This window comes from Tursiops truncatus, chromosome 2 (genome assembly GCF_011762595.2).
Source record: "Tursiops truncatus isolate mTurTru1 chromosome 2, mTurTru1.mat.Y, whole genome shotgun sequence".
Classification (NCBI taxonomy): Eukaryota; Metazoa; Chordata; class Mammalia; order Artiodactyla; family Delphinidae; genus Tursiops; species Tursiops truncatus.
Genome location: NC_047035.1, coordinates 35034131 through 35060950, shown reverse-complemented (window position 1 = coordinate 35060950; position 26820 = coordinate 35034131). Strand labels below are relative to the sequence as shown.

At 36.0% G+C, this 26820-nt stretch overlaps 1 protein-coding gene across 19 annotated transcripts in view; it reads left to right on the top strand.

Moving 5' to 3' along the window:
- GPHN (gephyrin) overlaps positions 1-26820 on the top strand; it is a 617381-nt gene that overhangs the window by 360141 nt on the left and 230420 nt on the right. For all 19 annotated transcript variants that reach the window (XR_012329944.1, XR_012329943.1, XM_073800350.1 and 16 more), the window contains one exon: positions 24752-24886. Coding sequence is in view for 17 of the 19 variants with exons in the window: in XM_073800350.1 (XP_073656451.1) it covers positions 24752-24886 (135 nt within the window). In the remaining 2 variants the exon portion in view is untranslated. The remainder of the gene's footprint in view (positions 1-24751; positions 24887-26820) is intronic.

The window sequence follows — 26820 nt, the reverse complement described above, 5'->3', positions numbered from 1 at the left end:
ACGAAGACCCAACACAGCCAAAAATAAATTAAATAAATATATTTATTTATTTTTTTAAAAAATGGGGTTTTGTTTTCTGTTTTGTTTGTTTTGTTTGTTTTTTTAAACCTAAAGAAACAGTCATCTAAGTAAAGTTCTGTTGGTATTTGGGATTCACCTCCAATTGCCAAGAAAAGATACTTGTGGGCTTAAGCAAGTGCTTAAAAGTGTACTCTTTACTATACTACAAAGCTACAATAATCAAGACAGTATGGTACTGGCACAAAAACAGAAATATAGATCAATGGAAAAGGATAGAAAGCCCAGAGATAAACCCATGCACATATGGTCACCTTATTTTTGATAAAGGAGGCAAGAATCTACAATGGAGAAAAGACAACCTCTTCAATAAGTGGTGCTGGGAAAACTGGACAGGTACATGTAAAAGAATGAAATTAGAACACTCCCTAACACCATACACAAAAATAAACTCAAAATGGATTAAAGACCTAAAGGTAGGCCAGACACTATCAAACTCTTAGAGGAAAACATAGGCAGAACACTCTGACATGAATCACAGCAAGATCCTTTTTGACCCACCTTCTAGAGAAATGGAAATCAAAACAAAAATAAACAAATGGGACCTAATGAAACTTAAAATCTTTTGCACAATGAAGGAAACCATAAAGAAGACCAAATGACAGCCCTCAGAATGGAAGAAAATATTTGCAAATGAAGCAGCTGACAAAGGATTAATCTCCTAAATTTAGAAGCAGCTCATGGAGCTCAATATCAAAAAAACAGACAACCCAATACAAAAATGGGCAGAAGACCTAAATAGACATTTCTCCAAAGAAGTTATACAGATTGCCAACAAACACATGAAAGAATGCTCAACATTACTGATCATTAGAGAAATGCAAATCAAAACTACAATGAGGTATCACCTCACACTAGTCAGATTGGCCATCATCAAAAAATCTAGAAACAATAAATGCTGGAGAGGGTGTGGAGAAAAGGGAACCCTCTTGCACTGTTGGTGGGAATGTAAATTGATACAGCCACTATGGAGAACAGTATGGAGGTTCCTTAAAAAACTACAACTAGAACCACCATACAACCCAGCAATCCCACTACTGGACCTTTACCCGAGAAAACCATGATTCAAAAAGAATCATGTACCACAATGTTCATTGCAGCTCTATTTACAATAGCCAGGACATGGAAGCAACCTAAGTGTCCATCAACAGATGAATAAAGAAGATGTGACACATATATACAATGGAATATTACTCAGCCATAAAAAAAATTAAATTGTTATTTGTATTGAGGTGGATGGACCTAGAGTCTGTCATACAGAGTGAAGTCAGAAAGAGAAAAATACTGTATACTAACACATATATATGAAATCTAAAAAGAAAAAAATGGTTATGAAGAACCTAGGGGCAGGACAGGAATAAAGACGCAGACCTACCATAGAATGGATTTGCGGACACGCGGAGGGGGAAGGGTAAGCTGGGACAAAGTGAGAGAGTGGCATGGACATATATACACTACGAAACGTAAAATCCATAGCTAGTGGGAAGCAGCCGCATAGCACAGGGAGATGAGCTCGGTGCTTTTTGACCACCTAGAGGGGTGGGATAGGGAGGATGGGAGGGAGATGCAAGAGGGAAGAGATAATGGGGATATATGTATATGTATAGCTGATTTGCTTTGTTATAAAGCAGAAACTAACACACCATTGTAAAGCAATTATACTCCAATAAAGATGTTAAAAAAAAAAAGTGCACTCCTCTAGCAATGCTGTTTACTGGTTCTATTAGGTGAATCCATTGGGCATCTCAGTGGATGATCTCTAAAACTGTTAAAGAATTATTTTTTAAGTTAAAATCATGTCTTTGTTACAAATACCAAATTAATACATGTCAAAGATCTTATTTCATTCGTTAATTAATGAGGGAACCAGAAAGATGTTACAACTGGTTAACAGGAGAATTCAAAGAACACAAATATATAGGCATTGGGAGTGCTGAAATGAATTTACAAACAAATGCAACACTTGGTGATTACCTGCAAGGCAGTCCATTGTACTTCCATGGTACAAAAGGATCATTTGGACAAACACTACTTACATTACTCTCAGTTTTTTACAACTTATATTTGTAAAATAGCTAAAAGACTAAACAGTGTAGATAATTCAAAATGGTCCACTACACAAGACACCTAATAATAATTTTGTCCATTTCAAAGTCTTTCACAATTTTTCCTGGCATATGAAAGGAATACAATAATGCATGGATGTTTACAGAATAAAATTTCTGTTCAATATGTCCATGTGCTTAATGTGCTTTTTTATTCTTGTTTATTTGTTCCTACTCATATGGATGCCATGTAGCAGGATTTTTTAGACGGTTATGTTATCTTTAGTAATAAATGTTTGACTTTCTCAAAATTTTAATTGAAAAAACAGAAGTTTTTATATCACTACTATAGTTGTTAATGTAGGGATTGAGTTATTAGGATGCCAGTTGTTTTTTCCTAGCATTAACCTTTTAGTACTGTGGACTGATTTTGTATGCATGTGTAGTAAACCTGTAGTAATCACTATTTGGGCCAATAAGTATATGTTCTTATAAGTTTTTCACAAAGATTGCCATTATTATCAATAAAATAAGTAGGAAGCTGTATTAAACTACATAGACCTTTTTCAAATCTGGGAAATAGTATGCATTGTGCTTTAACAACATGAGCTTTGGCATCAGATAGTTTCTATTCTACTAGATTCTACATGATCTGGTTCTAGGCCCTTCCCTTACCATCTCTCTCCCTCTCCCCTTTGCTCACTAAGTTTACATCCAGCTTTTTCTTGGCTCTGAGCACATGCTGTTTCCACTACCTAAAAGCTCTTAACCCCACTCTTTACCTGGCTAACTTCTGTTTATTTTTTCTGTTCCAGTTTCAGTGTCTCTTTATCACAGAAAGACTTCACTAATCTTCTCCTCCAATCTAAATTTTTCTCAGAGCTATTCTCTCTCATAACACCTTGTTCTTTTCCTTTATAGCACTTACCACAATTTACAATTATATACTTATTCATATGTTTGAGTTCTATATATGTAGACTATAACGTCCATGAGACAAGGATCACATCTGTTAGTTTATATGATTTATCCAACATCCAACACGGTTTGGCACATAGTAACACTGTGTGAATATTTGTTTAATATGTTTTATGAAAAACTACAATGCATCATCCAACTAAGTTCACAAGACAGATATAAAAAACCAAAATATATTTAGCAATTCCCATTATGTACAAGGACTTTTCCATGAGATAGACAAATAATCAGCATATTCTCTCCCTATAGTAGCAACTTCAGTAATAATGATAATATTGATAGATAGCTTTAAATAATTATGTAGCAGACACTATTCTAAGGGTTTTAGACAGATACACCATCAGAAATTGATACTGGAATGCAGGTATCAGCAAGGTTATACCTTTTTATTTTCCTGGAAGGCAAATTTATATGGAATAATAAGAACTCTGATTACTACCATTGAGAACAACAAAAATCCCAAATGATTTTAGTAAGTATAAACAGTTGTTAAGAAACAAACTCATATGAATATTTAAATTTTTATGTTTATTTTAAAAGATCTGTTATAGTCAAGCCTCATAAGTTCTCTGTCTAGGCAAAATCATAAAGTGTGGCTTTTCTTTATAAATATAAATCATAAATTCTTGTGGATTTTTTTACCATTGATTTTAATCTAAATCCAGGTCTTCACATTTTCTTGTTTAATTTCATTTTGTTGCATTTAACTGATCAGTCTACCCCAAGGAGACCTTTTTTTAAATCTATATCAGACATTTGTTATTTTACCTGTCTTTTCTAGTGCTGTCACCTGCAAATATGTTAATCAAATCATTCAAGTCACTGATGGAACATTTTTTTAGGATAGGCTATTTCACATACTACCAGAAACTCTACTGGTTAAGTGCTTAACTACCTAATATATGTTTCTCTTGTAGCCCATCAAAATGCACTTTGTCTATCTTGTTCCAAGAACTTTTTAAATACTCGTCAAATATATGACTTGTCAAATACCTTAGTGAACTCAGGATACTCTGGTTTGATACTTTTGTTCTTTAGTAAAATTTTTATAACACTTAATCATAACACTTTAATTGGTGTTCTGATCAGTATTAGAAGCTCTGGGAAGACACATGATTTTTTTTTTTTTTCTGAAAGAACCCATTTAGGCATTCATATGTAATCTATTTTTATTATTAGTTCAGATCCTATGTTGCACAATTGGATGTATAGTAGGATTTTTAAGAGAGTGCAACCTACCTTAAAGGTCTCTAAATAGAGACGTTACCAGGAAAGGGTTCATTTGATAGAGCTAACCATCAGGCTGACAAGGACTGCAAAAGCCTTACAATGGGGACTGGCAAATTGTTGCCATGGAAGCCATACTCCTTCATGCATGGCTGTTTTGGGAGACTCACTTCAATTATTATCAATCTGCTCACTAGCTACCCAAAATTAAATCCAAATAACAGATCTTCTGTTGTATTAGCCTTGCAACTTTTCTGTAAGTTAGATATTTTTTCAAAACAAAAAAATATTAAGTGGTAAAAATAGTGCTTCAAAGAGGAAATGTATGCCAGTAAAGAATTTCTCTAGCATCAAAATACAAAGTTGTATGTTGACTTCATTGGTATTCTTACTGGTGTTTCAAAAGACAGAGTTTATAAAGGGAAATGATACTTTGGCTATGTATTCTAATTTTGATAATTCTCCATTTCTTCTTTTAGAAGTGTTTGCCTAATCAGTCTAAGTAACTTTCGGACAGAATAGCTACATACCTAGAAAGAATCAGCACAGTTCCTAAGAAAATATGTATTCCAGTTATAATTTCCCTTACGAGGAAAATTCTATTGTTTAATAATTCACAGTTGAAATTACAGTGCATATCGTCAGAGGGTTTGAGATCAACTGAAATAAATTGTCTTCCCTACCTTCTCAGTTGCATAATATAATAGGAATACAGATTAGTGCTCTAAAAGTAGGAATGCTATTTCTTTTGGAAGTTATTTGGCATTTCTCCTTCTTATTTGTGCTGACTTACCCACTACAAATTCTGCTTGCTCTAGAACCTCACTACTTAGCAAGCCTTTCATTCATCTCTTATTGACTCCTTTATATACGTTAATGAATTGCAGTTTTCAGACTTTTACCTTTTTTCATCTCCTCATTTCCCCTATTCTCTCCTCTTGCTTATTATATTAAAATAAAGATCACCAAGGCTAAACAACTATCCTTTCTGATTAAACTATTTTTCTGAGTTAATACTTAGTTCCATTCCTTCTGTCTCAAAGAGAGCTTGTAATTCTCAGAGTTGGTGGCTGCTTCTGCTTCTTTATTATCAAAGAATAAATTATTAATTATCAACTGTATACAAGACATTATGCTCATTTTTTTTACTTCTCTCAGGCTCTTGAGTATATTGATCACTCCTTAATTTTTGTAACAATCCCTCCCATAGTTTTTATCACTAAAATTTTTTTTATTGTATAATAATACATGAGTACATTCTTTTTATTAAAAAATAAAAATAAACATGGATAAGATTAACATCCGCTTGAACCACCCTCTCATCTCATTCTCATTTGCTTTCACACACACCCCTGAAGTAAACACTTTTCAGTAAATTAGAGGGGTATCCTTTAAAACTATTATCCTTTTCTGTACAAGCGTAGTAAATGAAATCCTAACAGTTTGTATGTGGTGTGTGTGTGTTTGTGTATGTATTTAATTAAGAGAGGGAGAGAGAAACTTGACAAGCTGCTTCTAAAATTTATACAGAATGGAAATGCAAAGGACCAAAAATAACCAAGATACTCATGAATAAGAAAAAGAACAGAGTGAGAAGATCTGCTCTATAAATACCAAGACTTAAAATGATATAAAGTGCATTATTGGTGCAAGAATTAACACTTAGATCAATGGAACAGAATAGAAGCCTAAAAAAAATGCCAACACATATGGACACTTGGTATATGACAGAGTTTGTACTACAGATTAGTGAAGTTCTTTTTTCAATAAATGATGCTGGGACAACAGGCAGTCCTTATAAAAAATGAAATTGATTCTCGTATCCCATACAGTATCCAAAAAAAAGTTCTAAATTTTTTAGAGACCTAAGTATGAAAGACAAAACTATAAAGCTTTCACAGATTTATATAGGACAAAATTTTCATTGTGCTGGATTAGGGAAAGATTTCTTTTTAAATATATAATTGAAGTAAAAGTCACATAAAATTCAACATGTTTAGGTGTACAGTTCAGTGACTTTTAGTACTTTTACAATATTGTGCAAGCATCACCTCTAATTCCAGAATATTTCATCACCCCTCAAAAAATACCACACCCAGTAAGTAGTCATTCCCCATACCCCCACCTCCCATCCCCTATCAACTTACTGGTTATGTATTTGCCTACTCTGGACATTACATATGAGTGGAATCATACAATATGTGGCGTTTTTTGTCTAGTTTCTTTCACTTCACATCATGTTTTCAAGGTTCATCTGTGTTGTAGCAGACATCAGTACTCCATTTTATGGCTGTAAAATATTCCGTTGTATAGATGTAATGCCTTTTGTTTAGCCACTGATCAGTTGATAGACATTTAGGTTGTTTCCACGTTTTCGTTATTAAAATAATGCTGCTATCAACATCTGTGTACAAGCGTTTGTTTGAACACCAGTTTTTGATTCTCTTGGATATACACCTAGGATAGAACCGTTGAGTAATATAATAATTCTGTGTTTAACTTTGTGAGGAACCGCCAGATTGTTTCCACAGAACTGCACCATTTTACATACCTAACAGAAATGTATGAGCTTTCCAGTTTCTCTACATTCTCAACAACATTTATTTTCCTTTTTTAAAAAAATTACAGCCATTGAGTGAGTGTGAAGTATCTCATTATGGTTTTGATTTGCATTTCCCTTAATGACTGATGATAATGAACATCTTTTCATGTTGCTTGTTGACCATTTGTATATCTTCAGGGAAATGTCTATTCAAGTCTTTTACCTCATTTCTTAAAATCAGGTGTTTTTTTTTTAAATGGATTCATCTTTTGTTGTTCTGTTGTAAGTATTCTTTATATATTCTGGATACTAAACCATTATCAGATATATGATTTGCAAATATTTTCTCCCATTCTATTGGTTGTCTTTTCAACCTTTCTTGATAATCCTGTGATGTACAAAAGTTTTTAAATTTGATGAAGTCCAGTTTGTCTAAATTTTATTTTGTTCCTTATGCTTTTGGTATCATATCTAAGTATCAATTACCAAATCCAAGGTAAAGAATATTTATCCCTCTGTTTTCTTCTGAGAATTTTATAATTTTTAGCTCTTACATTTAGGTTGTTGATCCATTTTGAGATAATTTTTGTATATCATGTGAGGAAAGGGTAGAACTTCGTTTTTTTTTTTTTTTTTTTTGGCTGTGTTGGGTCTTTGTTTCTGTGCGCAGGCTTTCTCTACTTGTGGCAAGCGGGGACCACTCTTCATCACGGTGCGCGGGCCTCTCACTGTCGCGGCCTCTCTTGCTGCGGAGCACAGGCTCCAGACGCGCAGGCTCAGTAGTTGTGGCTCACGGGCCCAGTTGCTCCGCGGCATGTGGGATCTTCCCAGACCAGGGCTCGAACCTGTGTCCCCTGCATCGGCAGGCAGACTCTCAACCACTGCGCCACCAGGGAAGCCCGAGAACTTCATTTTTTAAATGTGGATATCCAGTTGTTCTGGCACAATTTGTTGAAAAGATTATTCTTTCCTATTGTCTTGGCACCTTTGTCAGAAATCACTTAACCATAAAAGAATAAGAGGGTTTATTTCTGGACTTTCAATTCTATCCCACTGATCTATATGTCTATCCTTATGGCAGTATTACACTGTTTTGATTACTGCACCTTTGAAGTAAGTTTTGAAATAGACAAGTGTGAGTTTTCCAACTTTGTTTTTCAAGATTGTTTTGTCTATGTGGAGTCCACTGAGATTCCATATGAATTTTAGGATGGGCTTTTCTATTTCTGCAAAAAATTCTATTAGAATTTTTTTCCAGTTTCCGTGATACTTTTAAATTTATTTTTTTATTGGGGTATAGTTGCTTTACAATGTTGTGTTAGTTTGTTGGAATTTGATAGAGATTGTATTGAATCTGTAATTCCCTCTGTGTAGTATTGCTACCTTAACAATATATGTCTTTCCATTTATTTATGTCTTATTTTAATAAAGTTATTTATTTTATTTATTTATTTTTGTCTACGTTTGGTCTTCATTGCTGTGTGTGGGCTTTCTCTAGTTGTGGTGAGCGGGGACTACTCTTCGTTGCAGTGCATGGGCTTCTCATTGCAGTGGCTTCTCTTGTTGCGGAGCATGGGCTCTAGACGAGCGGGCTTCAGTAGTTGTGGCACGTAGGCTCAGTAGTTGTGGCTTGCAGGATCTAGAGCACAGGCTCAGTAGTTTTGGCACATGGGCTTAGTTGCTCCGTGGCATGTGGGATCTTCCCGGACCAGGGCTCGAACCCATGTCCCCTGCACTGGCAGGCGGATTCTTAACCACTGCACCACCGGGGAAGCCCTATTTATGTCTTTTTATGGAGGAAATTTATTCCTTAATATTTAAGGAATAATTAAGGAAATTTATTCCTTAATATTTTTTTTTAAGAAGATGTTGGCGGTAGGAGTTTCGTAATTTATTTATTATTATTATTATTTTTTTTTTTTTTTGCTGTGTTGGGTCTTCTTTTCTGTGCAAGGGCTTTCTCCAGTTGTGGCGAGCGGGGGCCACTCTTCATCGCGGTGTGTGGGCCTCACTATCGCGGCCTCTCCTGTTGCGGAGCACAGGCTCCAGACGTGCAGTCTCAGTAGTTGTGGCTCACGGGCCTAGTCACTCCGCGGCATATGGGATCCTCCCAGACCAGGGCTCGAACCTGTGTCCCCTTCATTAGCAGGCAGATTCTCAACCACTGTGCCACCAGGGAACCCCAGTTCCTTAATATCTTATTCTTTTTGATTCTGTTGTAAATGGAAATGCTTTCTTAATATTCTTTTTTTAAATTTTCAGTGTTAGTGTATACAAATACAACTGATTTTGGTGTGTTCCTCATATGTCCTGCAACTTTGCTCAATTTATTAGTTCAAATATTTCTTTCTGTGGAAAAAAAAATTGTGTCATCTGTGAATAGAGATTGTTTTACTTCTTCCTTTCCAATTCGGATGCCTTTTCTTTCTTTTTCCTGCCTAATTTCCCTAGCTAGAACTTCTAGTACAGTGTTGAAAAGAAGTGGTGAGTGCAGACATCCTTGATCCTGATCTTAAAGTAAACTTTCAGTCTTTCATTAAGGAGAATGTTAGCTGTGGGGTTTTCATAGATGTCCTTTATCAGGTTTAAAGTTGTCTTCTATTCCTAGTTTTCTGAATGTTTTTCTCATGAAAAGGTGTTCTATTTTGTCAGATGCTTTTTCTACATCATTTGGATTCTGGGATCATGTGGATTTTTTCTTCATTCTATTAATGCATTGTATTACACTTCGATTATATTACATTTTAATACATTAATGGAATGTATTACATTACCTTACATTAATGGAATTAATGGAATAATTCCATTACATTACATTACATTAATGGAATAATGTAATTATTACATTACATTACACCCTTACATTAATGGAATAAATCCCACATGGTCATAGTATATAATCCTTTTAATATGCTGTTGGATTACGTTTTATAGTACTTTATTTAGGATGTTTGCCAAACATCTATATTCATAAAGGATATTGGTTTGTAATATTCTTTTCCTGTGTCATCTTAATTTGTCTTTGGTATCAGGGTAATACTGGCCCCGTAAAATAAGTTTAGGAAGCCTTCTCTTCCATTTTCTGGAAGAGTTTGTGAAGGATTTATTATTTAGAATTATTTAATTCTTCTTTAAACATTTGAAAGAATTCTTTGATGAAGCCATCGGGTTCTGAGCTTTTTCTTGTTGGAAGCTTTTTTCTAATTACTGATTCAGTCTTTTTACTTGTTATTTGTCTATTCCAGATTTTCTGTTTCTTCTTGAATCAGTTTTGATAGTTTTTGTGTTTCTAAGAACTTGTCTGTTTCCTCTAGGTTACCTCATTTGTTGGCATATAATTGTTCATAGCATTCCCCTTACAATCTTTTTTATTTCTGTGAGATCAATAATAATGTTCCCACTTCATTAGTGATTTTAGTAATTTGAGTTTTATCTTTTTTTCTCTTGGTCAGTCTAGCTAAAAGTTGGCCAATGCTGTTGATATTTTCAAAGAACCAATTTGGGTTTTGTTGATCCTTTCAGTGTTTTTCTGTTCTCTATTTAATTTATCTCCACTGGAATCTGTATTACTCCTTCCTCCTCTTTTTTGGGAGGTTAGTTTGCTTTTCTTATACATTTTCCTCTGAGCATTCCTGTTGCTATATCCCATAAGTTTTGGTATGTTGTGTTTTCATTTTCATTCATATCAAAGTATTTTCTAATTTCTATTGTGATTTTTTTCCTTGACTCATTGGTTGTTTAAGAATGTGTCTAATTTCCACATATTTGTAAATTTGTCAGTTTATTTCTATATTGATTTCTACTTTTCTTCCATTATGGTCGGAGAAGAAACATTGTATGACTTCAGTATTTTAGTGAGACTTATTTTGTGGCCTGACATTTGGTCTATCCTGTAGAATGTTCCATGTTCACTTGAGAACATGGAACAATCTACCTGATAGGTAGATTGTTTTCTATATGGTTACTAGGTCTAATTGGTTTATACTCTTGTTCAAATCTTCTGTTTTACTTGTTGATCTTCTTACTGGCTATTCTAGCCATTATTGAAAGTGTTGAGAGCATTGAAGTCTGCCAGTTTTATTGTTAAAAAAGTTTTTTCTCTCTTTAATACTGTTGGGTTTTGTTTTATATATTTTGGGACTCTGGATAAGTGTTTATAACTGTTTTGTCTTCTGATGAATTGACCTTTTTGTCATTATCTGAGGTCTTTGTCTCTTTGAACAGTTTTTGCCTTACAGTCCATTTTGTCTAATATTATTATAGCTATTCCAGCTCTCGTTCTTTTTTTATTTATTACATTTTTATTGGCATATAATTACTTTACAATAGTGTGTTACTTTCTGCTTTATAACAAAGTGAATCAGTTATACATATGTTCCCATATCTCTTCCCTCTTGCATCTCCCTCCCTCCCACCCTCCCTATCCCACCCCTCCAGGCGGTCACAAAGCACCGAGCTGATCTCCCTGTGCTATGTGGCTGCTTCCCACTAGCTATCTGCCTTACGTTTGGTAGTGTATATATATCCATGCCTCTCTCTCGCTTTGTCACAGCTTACCGTTCCCCCTCCGCATATCCTCAAGTCCATTCTCTAGTAGGTCAGTGTCTTTATTCCTGTCTTACCCCTAGGTTCTTCATGACATTTTTTTTTTCTTAAATTCCATATATAGGGCTTCCCTGGTGGCGCAGTGTTTGGGAGTCCGCCTGCCGATGCAGGGGACACGGGTTCGTGCCCCGCTCCGGGAGGATCCCACATGCTGCGGAGCGGCTGGGCCCATGAGCCATGGCTGCTGGGCCTGCGCGTCCAGAGCCTGTGCTCCACAGCAGAACAGGCCACAGCAGTGAGAGGCCCGTGTACCGCAAAAAAAAAAAAAAAAAATCCATATATATGTGTTAGCATATGGTATTTGTTTTTCTCTTTCTGACGTACACCACTCTGTATGACACACTCTAGGTCTATCCACCTCATTACAAATAGCTCAATTTCGTTTCTTTTTATGGCTGAGTAATACTCCATTGTATATATGTGCCACATCTTCTTTATCCATTCATCCGATGATGGACACTTAGGTTGTTTCCATCTCCGGGCTATTGTAAATAGAGCTGCAATGAACATTTTGGTACATGACTCTTTTTGAATTATGGTTTTCTCAGGGTATATGCCCGGTAGTGGGATTGCTGGGTCATATGGTAGTTCTATTTGTAGTTTTTTAAGGAACCTCCATACTGTTCTCCATAGTGGCTGTACCAATTCACATTCCAACTAGCAGTGCAAGAGTGTTCCCTTTTCTCCATACCCTCTCCAGCATTTATTGTTTCTAGATTTTTTGATGATGGCCATTCTGACTGGTGTGAGCTGATATCTCACTGTAGTTTTCATTTGCATTTCTCTAATGTTTGATGATGTTGAGCATTCTTTCATGTGTTTGTTGGCAGTCTGTATATCTTCTTTGGAGAAATGTCTATTTAGTTCTCCTCATTTTTGGATTGGGTTCTTTTTTCTTTTTGTTATTGACCTGCATGAGCTGCTTATAAATTTTGGAGATTAATCCTTTGTCAGTTGCTTCATTTGCACATATTTTCTCCCATTCTCAGGGATGTCTTTTGGTCTTCTTTATGGTTTCCTTTGCTGTGCAAAAGCTTTGAAGTTTCATTAGGTCCCATTTGTTTATTTTTGTTTTCATTTCCATTTCTCTAGGAGGTGGGTCAAAAAGGATCTTGCTGTGATTTATGTCATAGACTGTTCTGCCTATGTTTTCCTCTAAGAGTTTGAAAGTTTCTGGCCTTACATTTAGGTCTTTAATCCATTTTGAGCTTATTTTTGTGTATGGTGTTAGGGAGTGATCTAATCTCATACTTTTACATGTACCTGTCCAGTTTTCCCAGCACCACTTATTGAAGAGGCTCTCCTTTCTCCACTGTACATTCCTGCCTCCTTTATCAAAGATAAGGTGACCATATGTGCGTGGGTTTAACTCTGGGCTTTCTATCCGGTTCCATTGATCTATCTTTCTGTTTTTGTGCCAGTTCCATACTGTCTTGATTACTGTAGCTTTGTAGTATAGTCTGAAGTCAGGGAGCCTGATTCCTCCAGCTCCGTTTTTCGTTCTCAAGATTGCTTTGGCTATTCGGGGTCTTTTGTATTTCCATACAAATTGTGAAATTTTTTGTTCTAGTTCTGTGAAAAATACCATTCGTAGTGTGATAGGGATTGCATTGAATCTGTAGATTGCTTTGGGCATTAGAGTCATTTTCACAATGTTGATTATTCCAATCCAAGAACATGGTATATCTCTCCATGTATTTGTATCATCTTTAATTTCTTTCATCAGTGTCTTATAATTTTCTGCATACAGGCCTTTTGTCTCCGTAGGTAGGTTTATTCCTGGATATTTTATTCTTTTTGTTGCAATGGTAAATGGGAGTGTTTTCTTGATTTCACTTTCAGATTTTTCATCATTAGTGTATAGGAATGCAAGAGATTTTTGTGCATTAATTTTGTATCCTGCCACTTTACCAAATTCATTGATTAGCTCTAGTAGTTTTCTGGTAGCATCTTTAGGATTCTCTATGTATAGTATTATGTCATCTGCAAACAGTGACAGCTTATTTCTTCTTTTCTGATTTGGATTCCTTTTATTTCCTTTTCTTCTCTGATTGCTGTGGCTAAAACTTCCAAAAGTATGTTGAATAAGAGGGGTGAGAGTAGGCAACCTTTTCTTCTTCCTGATCTTAGTGGAAATGCTTTCAGTTTTTCACCATTGAGGATGATTTTGGCTGTGGGTTTGTCATATATGGCCTTTATTATGTTGAGGAAAGTTCCCTCTATGCCTACTTTCTGCAGGGTTTTTATCATAAATGGATGTTGAATTTTGTCAAAAGCTTTCTCTGCATCTATTGAGATGATCATATGGTTTTTCTCCTTTAATTTGTTAATATGGTTTATCACATTGATTGATTTCCGTATATTGAAGAATCCTTGCATTCTTGGAATATACCCCACTTGATCATGGTGTATGATCCTTTTAATGTGCTGTTGGATTCTGTTTGCTAGCATTTTGTTGATGATTTTTGCATCTATGTTCATCAGTGATATTGGCCTGTAGTTTTCTTTCTTTGTAACATCCTTGTCTGGTTTTGGTATCAAGGTGATGGTGGCCTTGTAGAATGAGTTTGGGAGTGTTCCTCCCTCTGCTATATTCTGGAAGAGTTTGAGAAGGATAGGTGTTAGCTCTTCTCTAAATGTTTGATAGAACTCACCTGTGAAGCTATCTGGTGTTGGGCTTTTGTTTGTTGGAAGATTTTTAATCACAGTTTCAGTTTCAATGCTTGTGATTGGTCTGTTCATATTTTCTATTTCTTCCTGATTCAGTCTTGGTAGGTTGTGCATTTCTAAGAATTTGTCCATTTCTTCCAGATTGTCCATTTTATTGGCATAGAGTTGCTTGTAGTAATCTCTCATGATCTTTTGTATTTCTGCAGTGCCAGTTGTTACTTCTCCTTTGTCATTTCTAATTCTATTGATTTGAGTCTTCTCCTTCTTTTTCTTGATGAGTCTGGCTAATGGTTTTTCAATTTTGTTTATCTTCTCAAAGAACCAGCTTTTAGTTTTATTGATCTTTGCTATCGTTTCCTTCATTTGTTTTTCATTTATTTCTGATCTGATTTTTGTGATTTCTTTCCTTCTGCTAACTTTGGGGGTATTTTGTTCTTTCTCTAATTGCTTTAGGTGCAAGGTTAGGTTGTTTATTCGAGATGTTGCCTGTTTCTTAAGGTAGGATTGTATTGCTATAAACTTCCCTCTTAGAATTGCTTTTACTGCATCCCATAGGTTTTGGATTGTCGTGTCTCCACTGTCATTTGTTTCTAGGTATTTTTTGATTCCCTCTTTGATTTCTTCAGTGATCACTTCGTTATTAAGTAGAGTATTGTTTAGCCTCCATGAGTTTGTATGTTTTACAGATCTTTTCCTGTAATTGATATCTAGTCTCATAACGTTGTTGTCGGAAAAGATACTGGATACAATTTCAATTTTCTTAAATTTACCAAGGCTTGATTTGTGACCCAAGATATGATCTATCCTGGAGCATGTTCCATGAGCACTTGAGAAAAATGTGTATTCTGTTGTTTTTGGATGGAATGTCCTATAAATATCAATTAAGTCCATCTTGTTTAATGTATCATTTAAAGCTTGTGTTTCCTTATTTATTTTCATTTTGGATGATCTGTCTATTGGTGAAAGTGGGGTGTTAAAGTCCCCTACTATGAATGTGTTACTGTCGATTTCTCCTTTTTTGGCTGTTAGTATTTGCCTTATGTATTGAGGTGCTCCTATGTTGGGTGCATAAATATTTACAATTGTTATATCTTCTTGGATCGATCCCTTGATCATTATGTAGTGTCCTTCTTTGTCTCTTCTAATAGTCTTTATTTTAAAGTCTATTTTGTCTGATATGAGAATTGCTACTCCAGCTTTCTTTTGGTTACCATTTGCATAGAATATCTTTTTCCATCCCCTTACTTTCAGTCTATATGTGTCTCTAGGTCTGAAGTGGGTCTCTTGTAGACAGCATATATATGGGTCTTGTTTTTGTATCCATTCAGCCAGTCTGTGTCTTTTGGTATGGTAGGAGCATTTAGTCCATTTATATTTAAGGTAATTATCGATATGTGTGTTCCTATTCCCATTTTCTTAATTGTTTTGGGTTCATTATTAGGCTACCTGATGGAGGGGACTAGTGCCTGTGTTCTCGTGGATGAGGCTGGATCTTGTCTTTCTGGCTCGCAGGTCCACCTCTGGTGGTGTTTTGGGTTGTCTGTGGACTTATTATGATTTTAGGCAGCTTCTCTGCTAATGGATGGGGTTGTGTTCCTGTCTTGCTAGTTGTTTGGCATAGGATGTCCAGCACTGTAGCTTGCTGGTCGTTGAGTGAAGTTGGGTGCTGGTGTTGAGATGGAGATCTCTGGGAGATTTTTGCCATTTGATATTATGTGGAGCTGGGCGGTCTCTTGTGGAGCTGGGCGGTCTCTTGTGGACCAGTGTCCTGAAGTTGGCTCTCCCACCTCAGAGGCACAGCACTGACTCCTGGCTGCAGCACCAAGAGCTTTTCATCCACACGGCTCAGAATAAAAGCTAGAAAAAGTACAAAGAAAGAATTAGTAGAAGTAGAAAGAAAGGAGGGAGGGAGCAAGGAAGGAAAGAGGGAAAGAAGGTAAAAACAGAAAGAAAATAAAGTAACATAAAATATAATAAAGTTATTAAAATAAAAATTATTAAGAAAAAAAATGGACAGATAGAACCCTAGGACAAATTGTGGAAGCAAAGCTGTACAGACAAAATCTCACACAGAAGCACACACATACACACTCAGAAAAAGTGGAAAAGAGGAAAAAATCATGAATCTTGCTCTCAAAGTCCACGTCGTCAATTTGGGATGATTCGTTGTCTAAAGGCGGAAAGGAAGGAAAGAAAGAAAGAAAGAAAGAAAGAAAAAGTAAAATAAAGTTATTAAAATTAAAAAAAATTATTAAGAAAAAAAGGACGGGTAGAACCCTAGGACAAATGGTGGAAGCAAAGCTATACAGACAAAATCTTACACAGAAGCATACACATACACACTCACAAAAAGAGGAAAAGGGGAAAAAATCATAAATCTTGCTCTCAACGTCAACCTCCTCAATTTGGGATGATTTGTTGTCTATTCATGTATCCCACAGATGCAGGGTACATCAAGTTGATTGTGGAGCTTTAATCCACTGCTTCTGAGGCTGCTAGAAGAGATTTCCCTTTCTCTGCTTTGTTCTCACAGCTCCCAGGGGCTCAGCTTTTGATTTGGCCCTGCCTCTGCGTGTAGGTCGCCAAAGCGCGTCTGTTTTTCCCTCAGACAGGACGGGGTTAAAGTAGCCGCTGATTCGGGGGCTCTGGCGCACTCAGGCCTGGGGTTGGGAGGGGCACGGAGTGCAGGGCGAGCCTGTGGCGGCAGAGGCCAGCATGACGTTGCACCAGCCTGAGGCGCCATGCATTCTGCCGGGGATGTTGTCCCTGGATCCCGGGACACTGGCAGTGGCGGGCTGCACAGACTTCCCGGAAGGATAGTGGATAGTGACCTGTGCTCTCACACAGGCTTCTTGCTGGGGGTAGCAGCAGCCTTAGTGTCTGATGCCCATCTCTGGGGTCCACGCTTTTGGCCGTGGCTCACGCCCGTCTCTGGAGCACCTTTAAGCAGCGCTCTTAATCCCCTCTCCTCACGCACCAGGAAACAAAGAGGGTAGAAAATGTCTCTTGCCTCTTCGGCAGATCCAGACTTTCCCCTGGACTCCCTCCCGGCTAGCCGTGGTGCACTAACACCCTGCAGGCTGTGTTCAGGCCGACAGCCCCAGTCCTCTCCCTGCACTCCGACCGAAGCCCAAGCTTCAGCTCCCAGCCCCGTCTTCCCTGGCAGGTGAGCAGACAAGCCTCTCGGGCTGGTGAGTGCCAGTCGGCACCGATCCTCTGTGCGGGAATCTCTCCGCTTTGCCCTCCGCACCCCTGTTGTTGTGCTCTCCTCCTCCCCTCCAAATATTTCTCCCTCCACCATCTGCAGTCTCCGCCGGCGAAGGGGCTTCCTAGTGTGTGGAAACCTTTCCTCTTTCACAGTTCCCTTCCACTGGTGCAGGTCCTGTCCCTATCCTTTTGTCTCTGTTTATTCTTTTTTCTTTTGCCCTACCCAGGTACGTGGGGAGTTTCTTGCCTTTTGGGAGGTCCGAGGTCTTCTGCCAGCGTTCAGTAGGTGTTCTGTAGGAGTTGTTCCACGTGTAGATGTATTTCTGGTGTATCTGTGGGGAGGAAGGTGATCTCCGCGTCTTACTCTTCCACCACCTTCCCCTCGTCCTCTCCAGCTCTCTTTCGATTACTGTTTGTCTGGAATATTTTTTCCAGTTTTTCACCTTCAGCCAATATGGGTCTTTGGATCTAAACTATATACTTGGATCATGGGTTTGTTCTGTTTTGTTTTGTTTTTTTGAGGGGGGTTTAATCTATTCTGCCAGTCTTTGCCTTTTAATTGAGTAGTTTAATCCACTTATATTTAATGTAATTACAGATAAGGTAAGATTTCTTCCAGTTCACTGTTTTTTTTCAGTGTCCTTTGTTGTTGTTCTTGTTCCTCATTTCCTCCATTACTTCCTTCTTTTTTGATTAATAGATATTTTCTAGTGTACCATTTTGTTTTTCCTCTCATTTCTTTTACCAAATATTTTTTCATTATTTCCTTAGAGATTGCTGTGAAGATTACAGTTAACATCTTAATTTGTCACAATCTAGTCTTAATTAATAGCAAGTTAGTTTAAATATTATGCAAAAACTTTTCACTATCTCCCTCACTTATATTGTTATTTTAACAAATTATATATGTATACATTGTGTGCCCATCAACACAGATTTATAATTAGTCTTTTATGTAGTTTTTTTTAAAATTATATAGGGAAAATACAGATTCATGACCCAAAATATACATTAATAGTGATTTTTATGTTTACCTATGTAGAGTACCAGTGTTGTTTGTTTCTTTATATGAATTCCAAATTACTGTCTAGTGTCCTTTCATTTCAGCCTGAAGGAATCCCTTTAGCATTTCTTGTCAGGCAGGTCTTCTAGCACTGAACTCTCTCAGTTTTCGTTTATCTGAGAATGTATTGATTTCTCCTTCATTCTTGAAGTGTAGTTTTACCAGACAGAAAAATTATCATTGACAGATTATTTTTCTTTCAGCATTTTTGAGTATGTCTTCCCACTGCCAACCAACCCCTTTGCTTTCTGTTGAAAAATCAGCTACAATTCTTATTGAGGATCCCTTGAGTTGCTTTTCTCTTGCTGCTTTCAGGATTCTCTCCTTTCACTTTCAGTAATTTGATTATATATCTAGTTGTAGATCTCTTTGAGTTTATCCCTCTTGGGGTTGTTGAGTTTCTTGGATGTGTAGATTCATGTATTTCATCTAATTTGAAAGTTTTCAGGCATTATTTCTTCAAATATTTTCTCTGCCTCTTTCTCTCTTCTAAGTGGGATTCCCATTATGCATATCTTGGTACATTTATTGTTTTCCCACATGTTTCTTAAACCCTGTTCATTTTTCTTTATTCTTTATTTATCTCTGCTCCTCAGTTCATTGATTCTTTCTTCTGCTTGCTCAAATCTTGTACTGAACCCTTGTAGTGAATTTTTTATTTTAGTTATACTTTTCAACTTTAGAATTCCTATTTGGTTTCTTTTTATGATTTCTACCTCTTTATTGATATTCCCTATTAATGATACATCATTATCATGCTTTCTTTAGTGCTTTTCCATGGTTGCTTTTAGCTTTTTGAATATATTTCAGTTAGTTAATTTAAAAGCTTTTTCTAGTCAGCCCAGTGTCAGGACTTTCTCAAGAACAGTTTCTATTTCTTCTTTTTTTTTTTTTTTTTCCTATACATGGGTCATACTTTCTTGTTTCTTTGCATACCATATAATTTTTTTGTTGAAAACTGGGCCCTTTGAACATTTCTAGTAGCAACTCTGGAAATCAAATTCTCTCCCGTCCCCAGGGTATGTTATTACTGCTTGTTATAATTGTTGTTGTTTGTTTGTTGATTAACTTTTCTGAACTGCTTTTTTTTTTTAACATTTTTCTTGGAGTATAATTGCTTTACAATGGTGTGTCATTTTCTGCTTTATAACAAAGTGAATCAATTATACATATACATATGTCCCCATATCTCTTCCCTCTTGCATCTCCCTCCCTCCCAACCTTCCTATCCCACCCCTCTAGGTGGTCACAAAGGACCGAGCTGATCTCCCTGTGCTGTGCATCTGCTTCCCACTAGCTATCTGTTTTACATTTGCTAGTGTATATATGTCCATGCCACTCTCTCACTTTGTCCTAGCTTACCCTTCCCTCTCCCCGTATCCTCAAGTCCATTCTCTAGGAGGTCTGCATCTTTATTCCTGTCTTGCCCCTAGGTTCTTCTGACCATTTTCTTTTTTTTTCTATTCCATATATATGTGTTAGCATACGGTATTGGTTTTTCTCTTTCTGACTTACTTCACTCTGTATGAAAGTCTCTAGGTCCATCCACCTCACTACAAATATCTGAACTACTTTTGTCAAGTCTGTTCTTCTTTGTTGTGTGTGGCCACTGAAGTCTCTGTTCCATTAGCTTCGTAGTCAGCTAGTGATTTGACATAATTTCCTTAAATGCCTGGAAAATATAAATATACAGAAAAGGAAAATCTCCCATTCTTTGCAGATGAGCTCTTTTTGTATATTGGAGCATGCCTTCAATGCTCAGCCAGGCAGTTTACTACTCTGCCTAATCTTCACTTCCTACTTGTGCAAAATCTTTAGTTCAGCAAGAGGTGAAACATTAGGTGAAGTCTTCTAAGGATGTGCATTGTCTTGGGCATAATCATGACCTCCTGGAACTCAGGAATATCTGGGAGCTTTTCAAAGCTCTTATGCCTGAAAGCATCTCATTACACGGCCTTTCCTCCCAGGTTTTTAAGTTAATCTGTTATTCATTCCACCTGTTATCCACTGCCCAGACAGCAGTGGCTAATATGTTTGACTTCAAATATTTGGATAACCTCCCCTCCAGTTAGTTGCCTGAGCCATGGGAGTGTTCCAAGATAGGGAAAATAAAGGAAAGCCCTTTGAGAGTATCCTTCAGTGAGGTACCAGACATGTTGAAACAACCACAACCCTTGAGAATAAGGTTTGTTTCCCTTCAGTATTCAGAACCTTTACCAGACATGTAGGCTGTGTCTTCAAGGCCATCACTGAGCTATATAGTAGGGGATCAATTGGGGGGTTTTGTGGGGGGTTTTGATTAAGCATTCACCTGGCTGCTGTAAACTTGATTAGTTTCTAGATTTCTGATAAAGTTGATTCTGACAGATTTTGTTAGTTTATTCACTTCTTTAGTAGAGGTGTGGACTACTGACATTACCTACTCTACCTTTCTACTGATGTCACTCAGAAAGGATTCCTTTTAAGACACAAAAACCACTTAACTATAAAGGAAAATATTGATAGAGCTAACTAAATTTAAATTAAAATATTCTGTTCATCACAATACATGATAAAGAAGGCAAGCTACATAGTAGGAATAGATATTTACACCATATAAAACTGATAAAGGACTTGTTATCCAGAATAGATACAGAAATGTAACAATTCAATAAAAAATGAATGACTTAATAAGGGAAAAATAGGGCAAATTGAATAGGGACTTTACAGAAGAGAACATCTAAATAGCTGATAAACATGAAAAGGTATTTACTCTCATTAACAATGATGGGAAAAGAAATTAAAACCACATTAAGGGGACTTCCCTGGCAGTCCAGTGGTTAAGACTTCACCTTCCAATGCAGGAGATGTGGGTTTGATCCCTGGTCAGGGAGCTAAGATCCCACGTGCCTCGCATCCAAAATATCAAAACATAAAACAGAAGCAATCTTGTAACAAATTCAATAAAGACTTTTAAAAAACACACACATTAAGACATTTTTAGTAACCCATTTGAAGAAGAATTAATAATACTGACAATACTAGGTAGAGCTAAGTAGTGGAGTAAGAGGAATTGTCACCATTTTCTTTTGATAGACATATAAATTGACTTAACCAATTTGGGAATTTGTAAAAGAAAGTATTCACACCCTACAACCAGCAATTCTGTTTCTGAGTATATATATCCTAGAATTAATGCATGTGGGAATTATGGTACATGAACAAGAATTGTTCATAATATCTCCAAAAAGGAAACATTACAAACACTGTACAACAGAGTTATCCATATTCACTGCATCCTTTTCCTCCAACTTTTTTCTTTACCACCTCTATTGAGGTATCTATCTTCATCAAATAATCTCTTTCTTTTAGGTTACTAATGACCACCTCTATCTTGTTCTTTAATGTCTGTTTCTTTCTCCTTTTTCTGTTTTGCTGTATTCTTTCCATAAGGTCTTTGTCTTTCAGATCTCATCTATTTCTGTAGCTTCCACAATCTTATCTCTGCAAATAATTTCTAAGTCTCTGTCTGTAGCATAACTTTCTTTTTTGAGATGGGTGAAGTTTTATTTCCACACTATATTACATAATGAAATTGGAAATTTATGGTTGCCAGGATTAACTGGATTCTCAATGATGGTTGATATTTCCTTTGCCAATGCCTTAGTTATCCTCCATGCTTCAGTCATCAATGCATTTTTCCAGATTTTTATGACGCTCCTAGAGTTATCTTTCCCACTTTTACTTCCCATTTTTCTCATTAGATAGATCTTCATTCCAAGCACCAAAGAAAAGAATATTAGTGAATGTCTCTCTTTTTTTTCCACCAGTTACCCTGGTTTGTCATCCCCACTTGCTTCCTCAACTCGTTTCTATTCTTTTTACTTTACTTGTATCTTCTTTAATTGCTAGATCTAATGGCATCTTTTCAACTCTCACCTTACTCCTGTTCTCCCCAATAGTTGATATTTTGTAACATCTTTTGTAACATCTTTCTTCTCTTTTCTCTTCCCTTATGTTCACTCTGTCTTAATTTTCCTCTTTTGTCTCTGTTTCTTAAAGATAGGAAGACCAAATAATTTATCTTCCAAACTGAAACACTTCTGAAAGTGAGAAGATGTGTTATTTAATAAAGTCAGGATAATAGATATAAACCCAGATTATTCAAGGAAAACAAGATTGTATCATCATACCATTTACAGGGCTTTTTTTCCCCCTAATTCCTTTTCTTCTGTTAACCCCTTATGGATATCACCTAGAATTTTGAACCGTCATCTTTTGTTCTTTTACATGCCCTCCTTGGGTGACCTGAAATATTTGCATGACTGAAACTACCACCTTCAGTGATAATTCCCAAAGTATATATCCAATCCCTAACTTTTTCCTGAGCTCCAGTCTCATATTTCCAATAGTTAATTCTGTATTTCCAGGCTAGTAACCCAAAAGTATGTACCTCACAATTTAAAGTTACCTTCTTCCTCAAATATCCTACTCTTTTGTTTATTGGGGGGATGAAGATATTGTGTGTGTGTGTGTGTGTGTGTGTGTAAGTCTGGAAATATACATCATACATGTATACTACTTTGTGCAGATGCTTCATTAGGTACTGGATGTACAGTAGTAGCAAAAACACAGTTCCATCATCATGACAATGCATTCTGGTGTGGGAGATAGACATTGATCAAACTAGCATACATATAAATGTAGTATAAGTATGGGTAATTTCTGTGAAAGAGAGAAACGTGGTATTATGTGAAATATAATAGGGGCATTTGACCTTTTTCTTTCCAATACATGGCCTTTTATATTAGACATACGTGACAACATATAGCTCTTGTAAATTAGACTGCTTCCATTTCTTTAAAATATTTATTGCAATTCACTATTCAAATATAATAGCAAATGGAGCTATTTTTCTTCTCAGAATTCCCATTGCTTTTCATCCTAGTTATGGGGTTATTGTTCATAAATCACATAAATTGTTAAGCCCTGAAATGGTGGCAGTACCTTTGGTATTGAGGATGTAGGTATGGAAACTAAATAAAAGAGCATTTATGAAAATAATATGTCCTTTGTGAGAAAGAGATGGTGTGTTAGATAGAGAGCACCTTTCTAGTCACAAAATCTGGCTGCTGTTTTCTTCTTTTCACATAGTAAGTAATATTTGTTGATTGAATGATAATTGCTTGAAAGTAGTCAAGTTGTCATTTTGAGATTAGAAGACCTACACTTACTAGTACTAGCCCAGAACATGAACTAAATTATGCATAGCCCCAAATAATAAATTTTATAATCAACGTAAATATTAATATGTTTTTTAATAATCCACATTATTTGTCCTTACATTTATATGTTTTTACAGTAGTAATATTCAGTTACATCAGTCTTTACCCTATTGATAGGTATAACAACTAGCAATCGCCAACATTTATTAAGTATTAACTACTTGTAAGTGTTACATAATTTATATACATTATCTTATTTAACCCTCAGCAATAATCTGGTGAGGTAAATGCTATCATTATCTACATTTTTTAGGTAAAGGAAATGGCAAGTTAAAAAAATATATCCATCAGTATCCCAGCAAAGTCACAGCATACTTAAATGGATAATTGAAAAGAGTTTAATAAAGGACTATGATATTTACAAAAGCTTGGGCAGATTTTAGGGAAAGCAACAAAACATGATGCAGCACCCTGGGACTAGTAATAGTGGGGATCATTAATACTCCTAGTCCTAATGGGGCAAGGGAGGGAGCTGCTATTGGAATCCAGAAAAGAGCTGAAGGCAAGGGTCATCTGATAGGGGCTGTGATCTTAGCCAACCTACGGTGACCTGGTAGAGAAGGAGCCAGGGGAATAAATGTCAGACCTTACTCTCCTACAACTCTTCAGTTTCCTGACAGTGGCTCCTATTAGCTGAGCCCAGCTAGAAACCAGAGAGCACAAAATAGCTTATTGATTCTATCTATACAGGTTAGCTTCAAGCAGAGAGAGTGAAGAAGGGTGGAGAATGAATCTGAAAGGGAAATGGAAAATATCTAGGAATTAAATAACTATTAAGTGGCAGAGCCAGTATATGAATGCCAAACACTTTACTTCTCACTACAATTCTGTACTGCCTCATAAAAAAAGCTTTGATGAAATATTATTTGGCCAAGGAAAATATTTTAAATCTGAAGGTTTCTACCCTATCCCAAATTGTTGGATGCATTCATACGTAACAGTGAGTGAGACCAAATATCTGAGAGCTCAGCAGCAAAGAATGCCCCCCTCAAAAAATGTTTGATGTGGGTATTGATTTTACATGTTGTTGGTATTTTCAGCATATTAAACCATACTTGTTCCTCTTGTCCAGATTCCAGACTCCATCATTTCTCGTGGCGTTCAGGTGCTCCCACGAGACACAGCCTCCCTCAGCACTACTCCTTCAGAATCTCCTCGTGCTCAGGCTACATCTCGCCTATCTACAGCTTCCTGCCCAACACCAAAAGTAAGTACAGTTCCTTGGCACCTTACACCTGCTCTGCTATGTGAATCTGGGAAAACTAACCAACCAATATTTCCCTCTGCTTGTCAAGATTGGATTGCATGCAAGATAACACGATGAAAAATTAATGGGCTATAACATAGTTACCACCTAATGTTTCACAGATTGTCGTATTAGGCCAACAGTAGAGCAACAGAAATTTCATTCAAAATGCCTACCACCTCACAGCGATAGGTATTACTTTGTGTAGCTCCTGTTTCTTTGTTGTAGACTTATTACTTTTTAGCATACTTATTAGTATAGAAGTGAAGTTATTTATGCAGGGGATGAATGTGTTTCTGGCCAATAAACAGTAAGATTAACAAAATAAAATAATATCACCAAAGGGATTTTTTTAACTTGTCCAGGCAGGGGTAGCTCCCTGCTCTAGTATCATTCCAAATTTTTTCAAACATATTCAACTTGGAATGTTGCTGCCTAATATTTGGAAACAAATCTAAATTGATTAGAAAGAAAGTTTTAATGCCAACCGTTGGGGGAGGGAGGAGGTGTCTTAGTATTTATTTTTTATAATTTTTCCCAAGTACTGAATCATGTAAGGGGGTGGGGGGAGGATTAGACATTTATTTGCTACCTGACATCTTCATTGTTGTGAAAAATTGAGTAGCAAACCTAATTATGACTGTGATGCTTTTTCCTGGAATATCTCTTTCCAGGCAAAGTTAGTCATTTGTGCTTTCAAGTTTTCTATGGGATAGATCCACTATTGGCATCAAAAGCTTAACAGTAACATTCCTTCTTATTTAATAGGATATGACGTTAGATATCAGGCTATACAGTAAATTTATTTCAGGGCTCTCTAGGTAATTTTTCAAACTGTGGCTTTTTCACTGTCATCAGATTTAAGGACTTATATAGCTATCTTCCTCAATTCCAGCTTTTCTATGAGTTTTATGAATATTATCATTGAATTTAACTAGAAGTAATCTCAAGCAATTCTTGATATGTGTAGTGCAGTTGTTTTTACATTCCATGGTACAACCTTTTCAGCAAAGTCTTCAGAGTGTTAACTGTTGTATATCATTGTTTTTAGACTTGTGTCAAAAATAGCTGATATTAATTTTATAGTTTAAAAAAATTGACGTCCTAAATCTTCAATAAAGAAAAACTATAAAAACATTCTAGATATAAAATGTATGTTATACATTTATACATGGGGTGCCAGTCAGCTACATCTTCAACTGAATGAAAACATGGAGTTCTCAAGACATAATTTGGGTAGAAGAATCTCATCCATATCTTATAAATTTTTAAAACAAAATAATTTATTTGACTTCATTAAATTCTAACAGTATAAGTTGTACTCATTTATAAAGTCTGGGAATAATTAAAGCTAGATGTTAAGTCCAGTATAAAATTTACTCATTCACCAAATATTAAGACCTTAATGATGGGAATACAGAATTATCTAAGACACAGTATTTTTTTCTTAGTGATATACTGTGTACATAAATATTTTAAACTAAGTTTAATTATACATAGTAGTTCTTGAGCCTTTTTAAAACTCTGCAATTACATCTTAATTGCAAAGAGAATATTAAATACAGTTTTAAAAATCACTCCAAATTTCTACATTAAGTTAATTTGCTTATTGCAAAATTTTAGGGGAGGAAGTGGCTTGTCTTGATATTTTTTCCATAGTTAACACTTAGCTGTTCACATTGACAGTAAATTCAAATAAAACAATATTTGAATATCTTTTTTTTCAGGAATTTTTTTCTGTATTTTTGTCTAGGAATAAGATTCTGTTTCTTTTAAATAATTTTTACCAACACCAGAATGTAATCTCAAAGATAAAATTATTGCTTTGTTGTAATTTTAAAATTAAACTTTTACAGTTAAATCAGAATAGTAATATAATAGAAAAATTAGTTTGT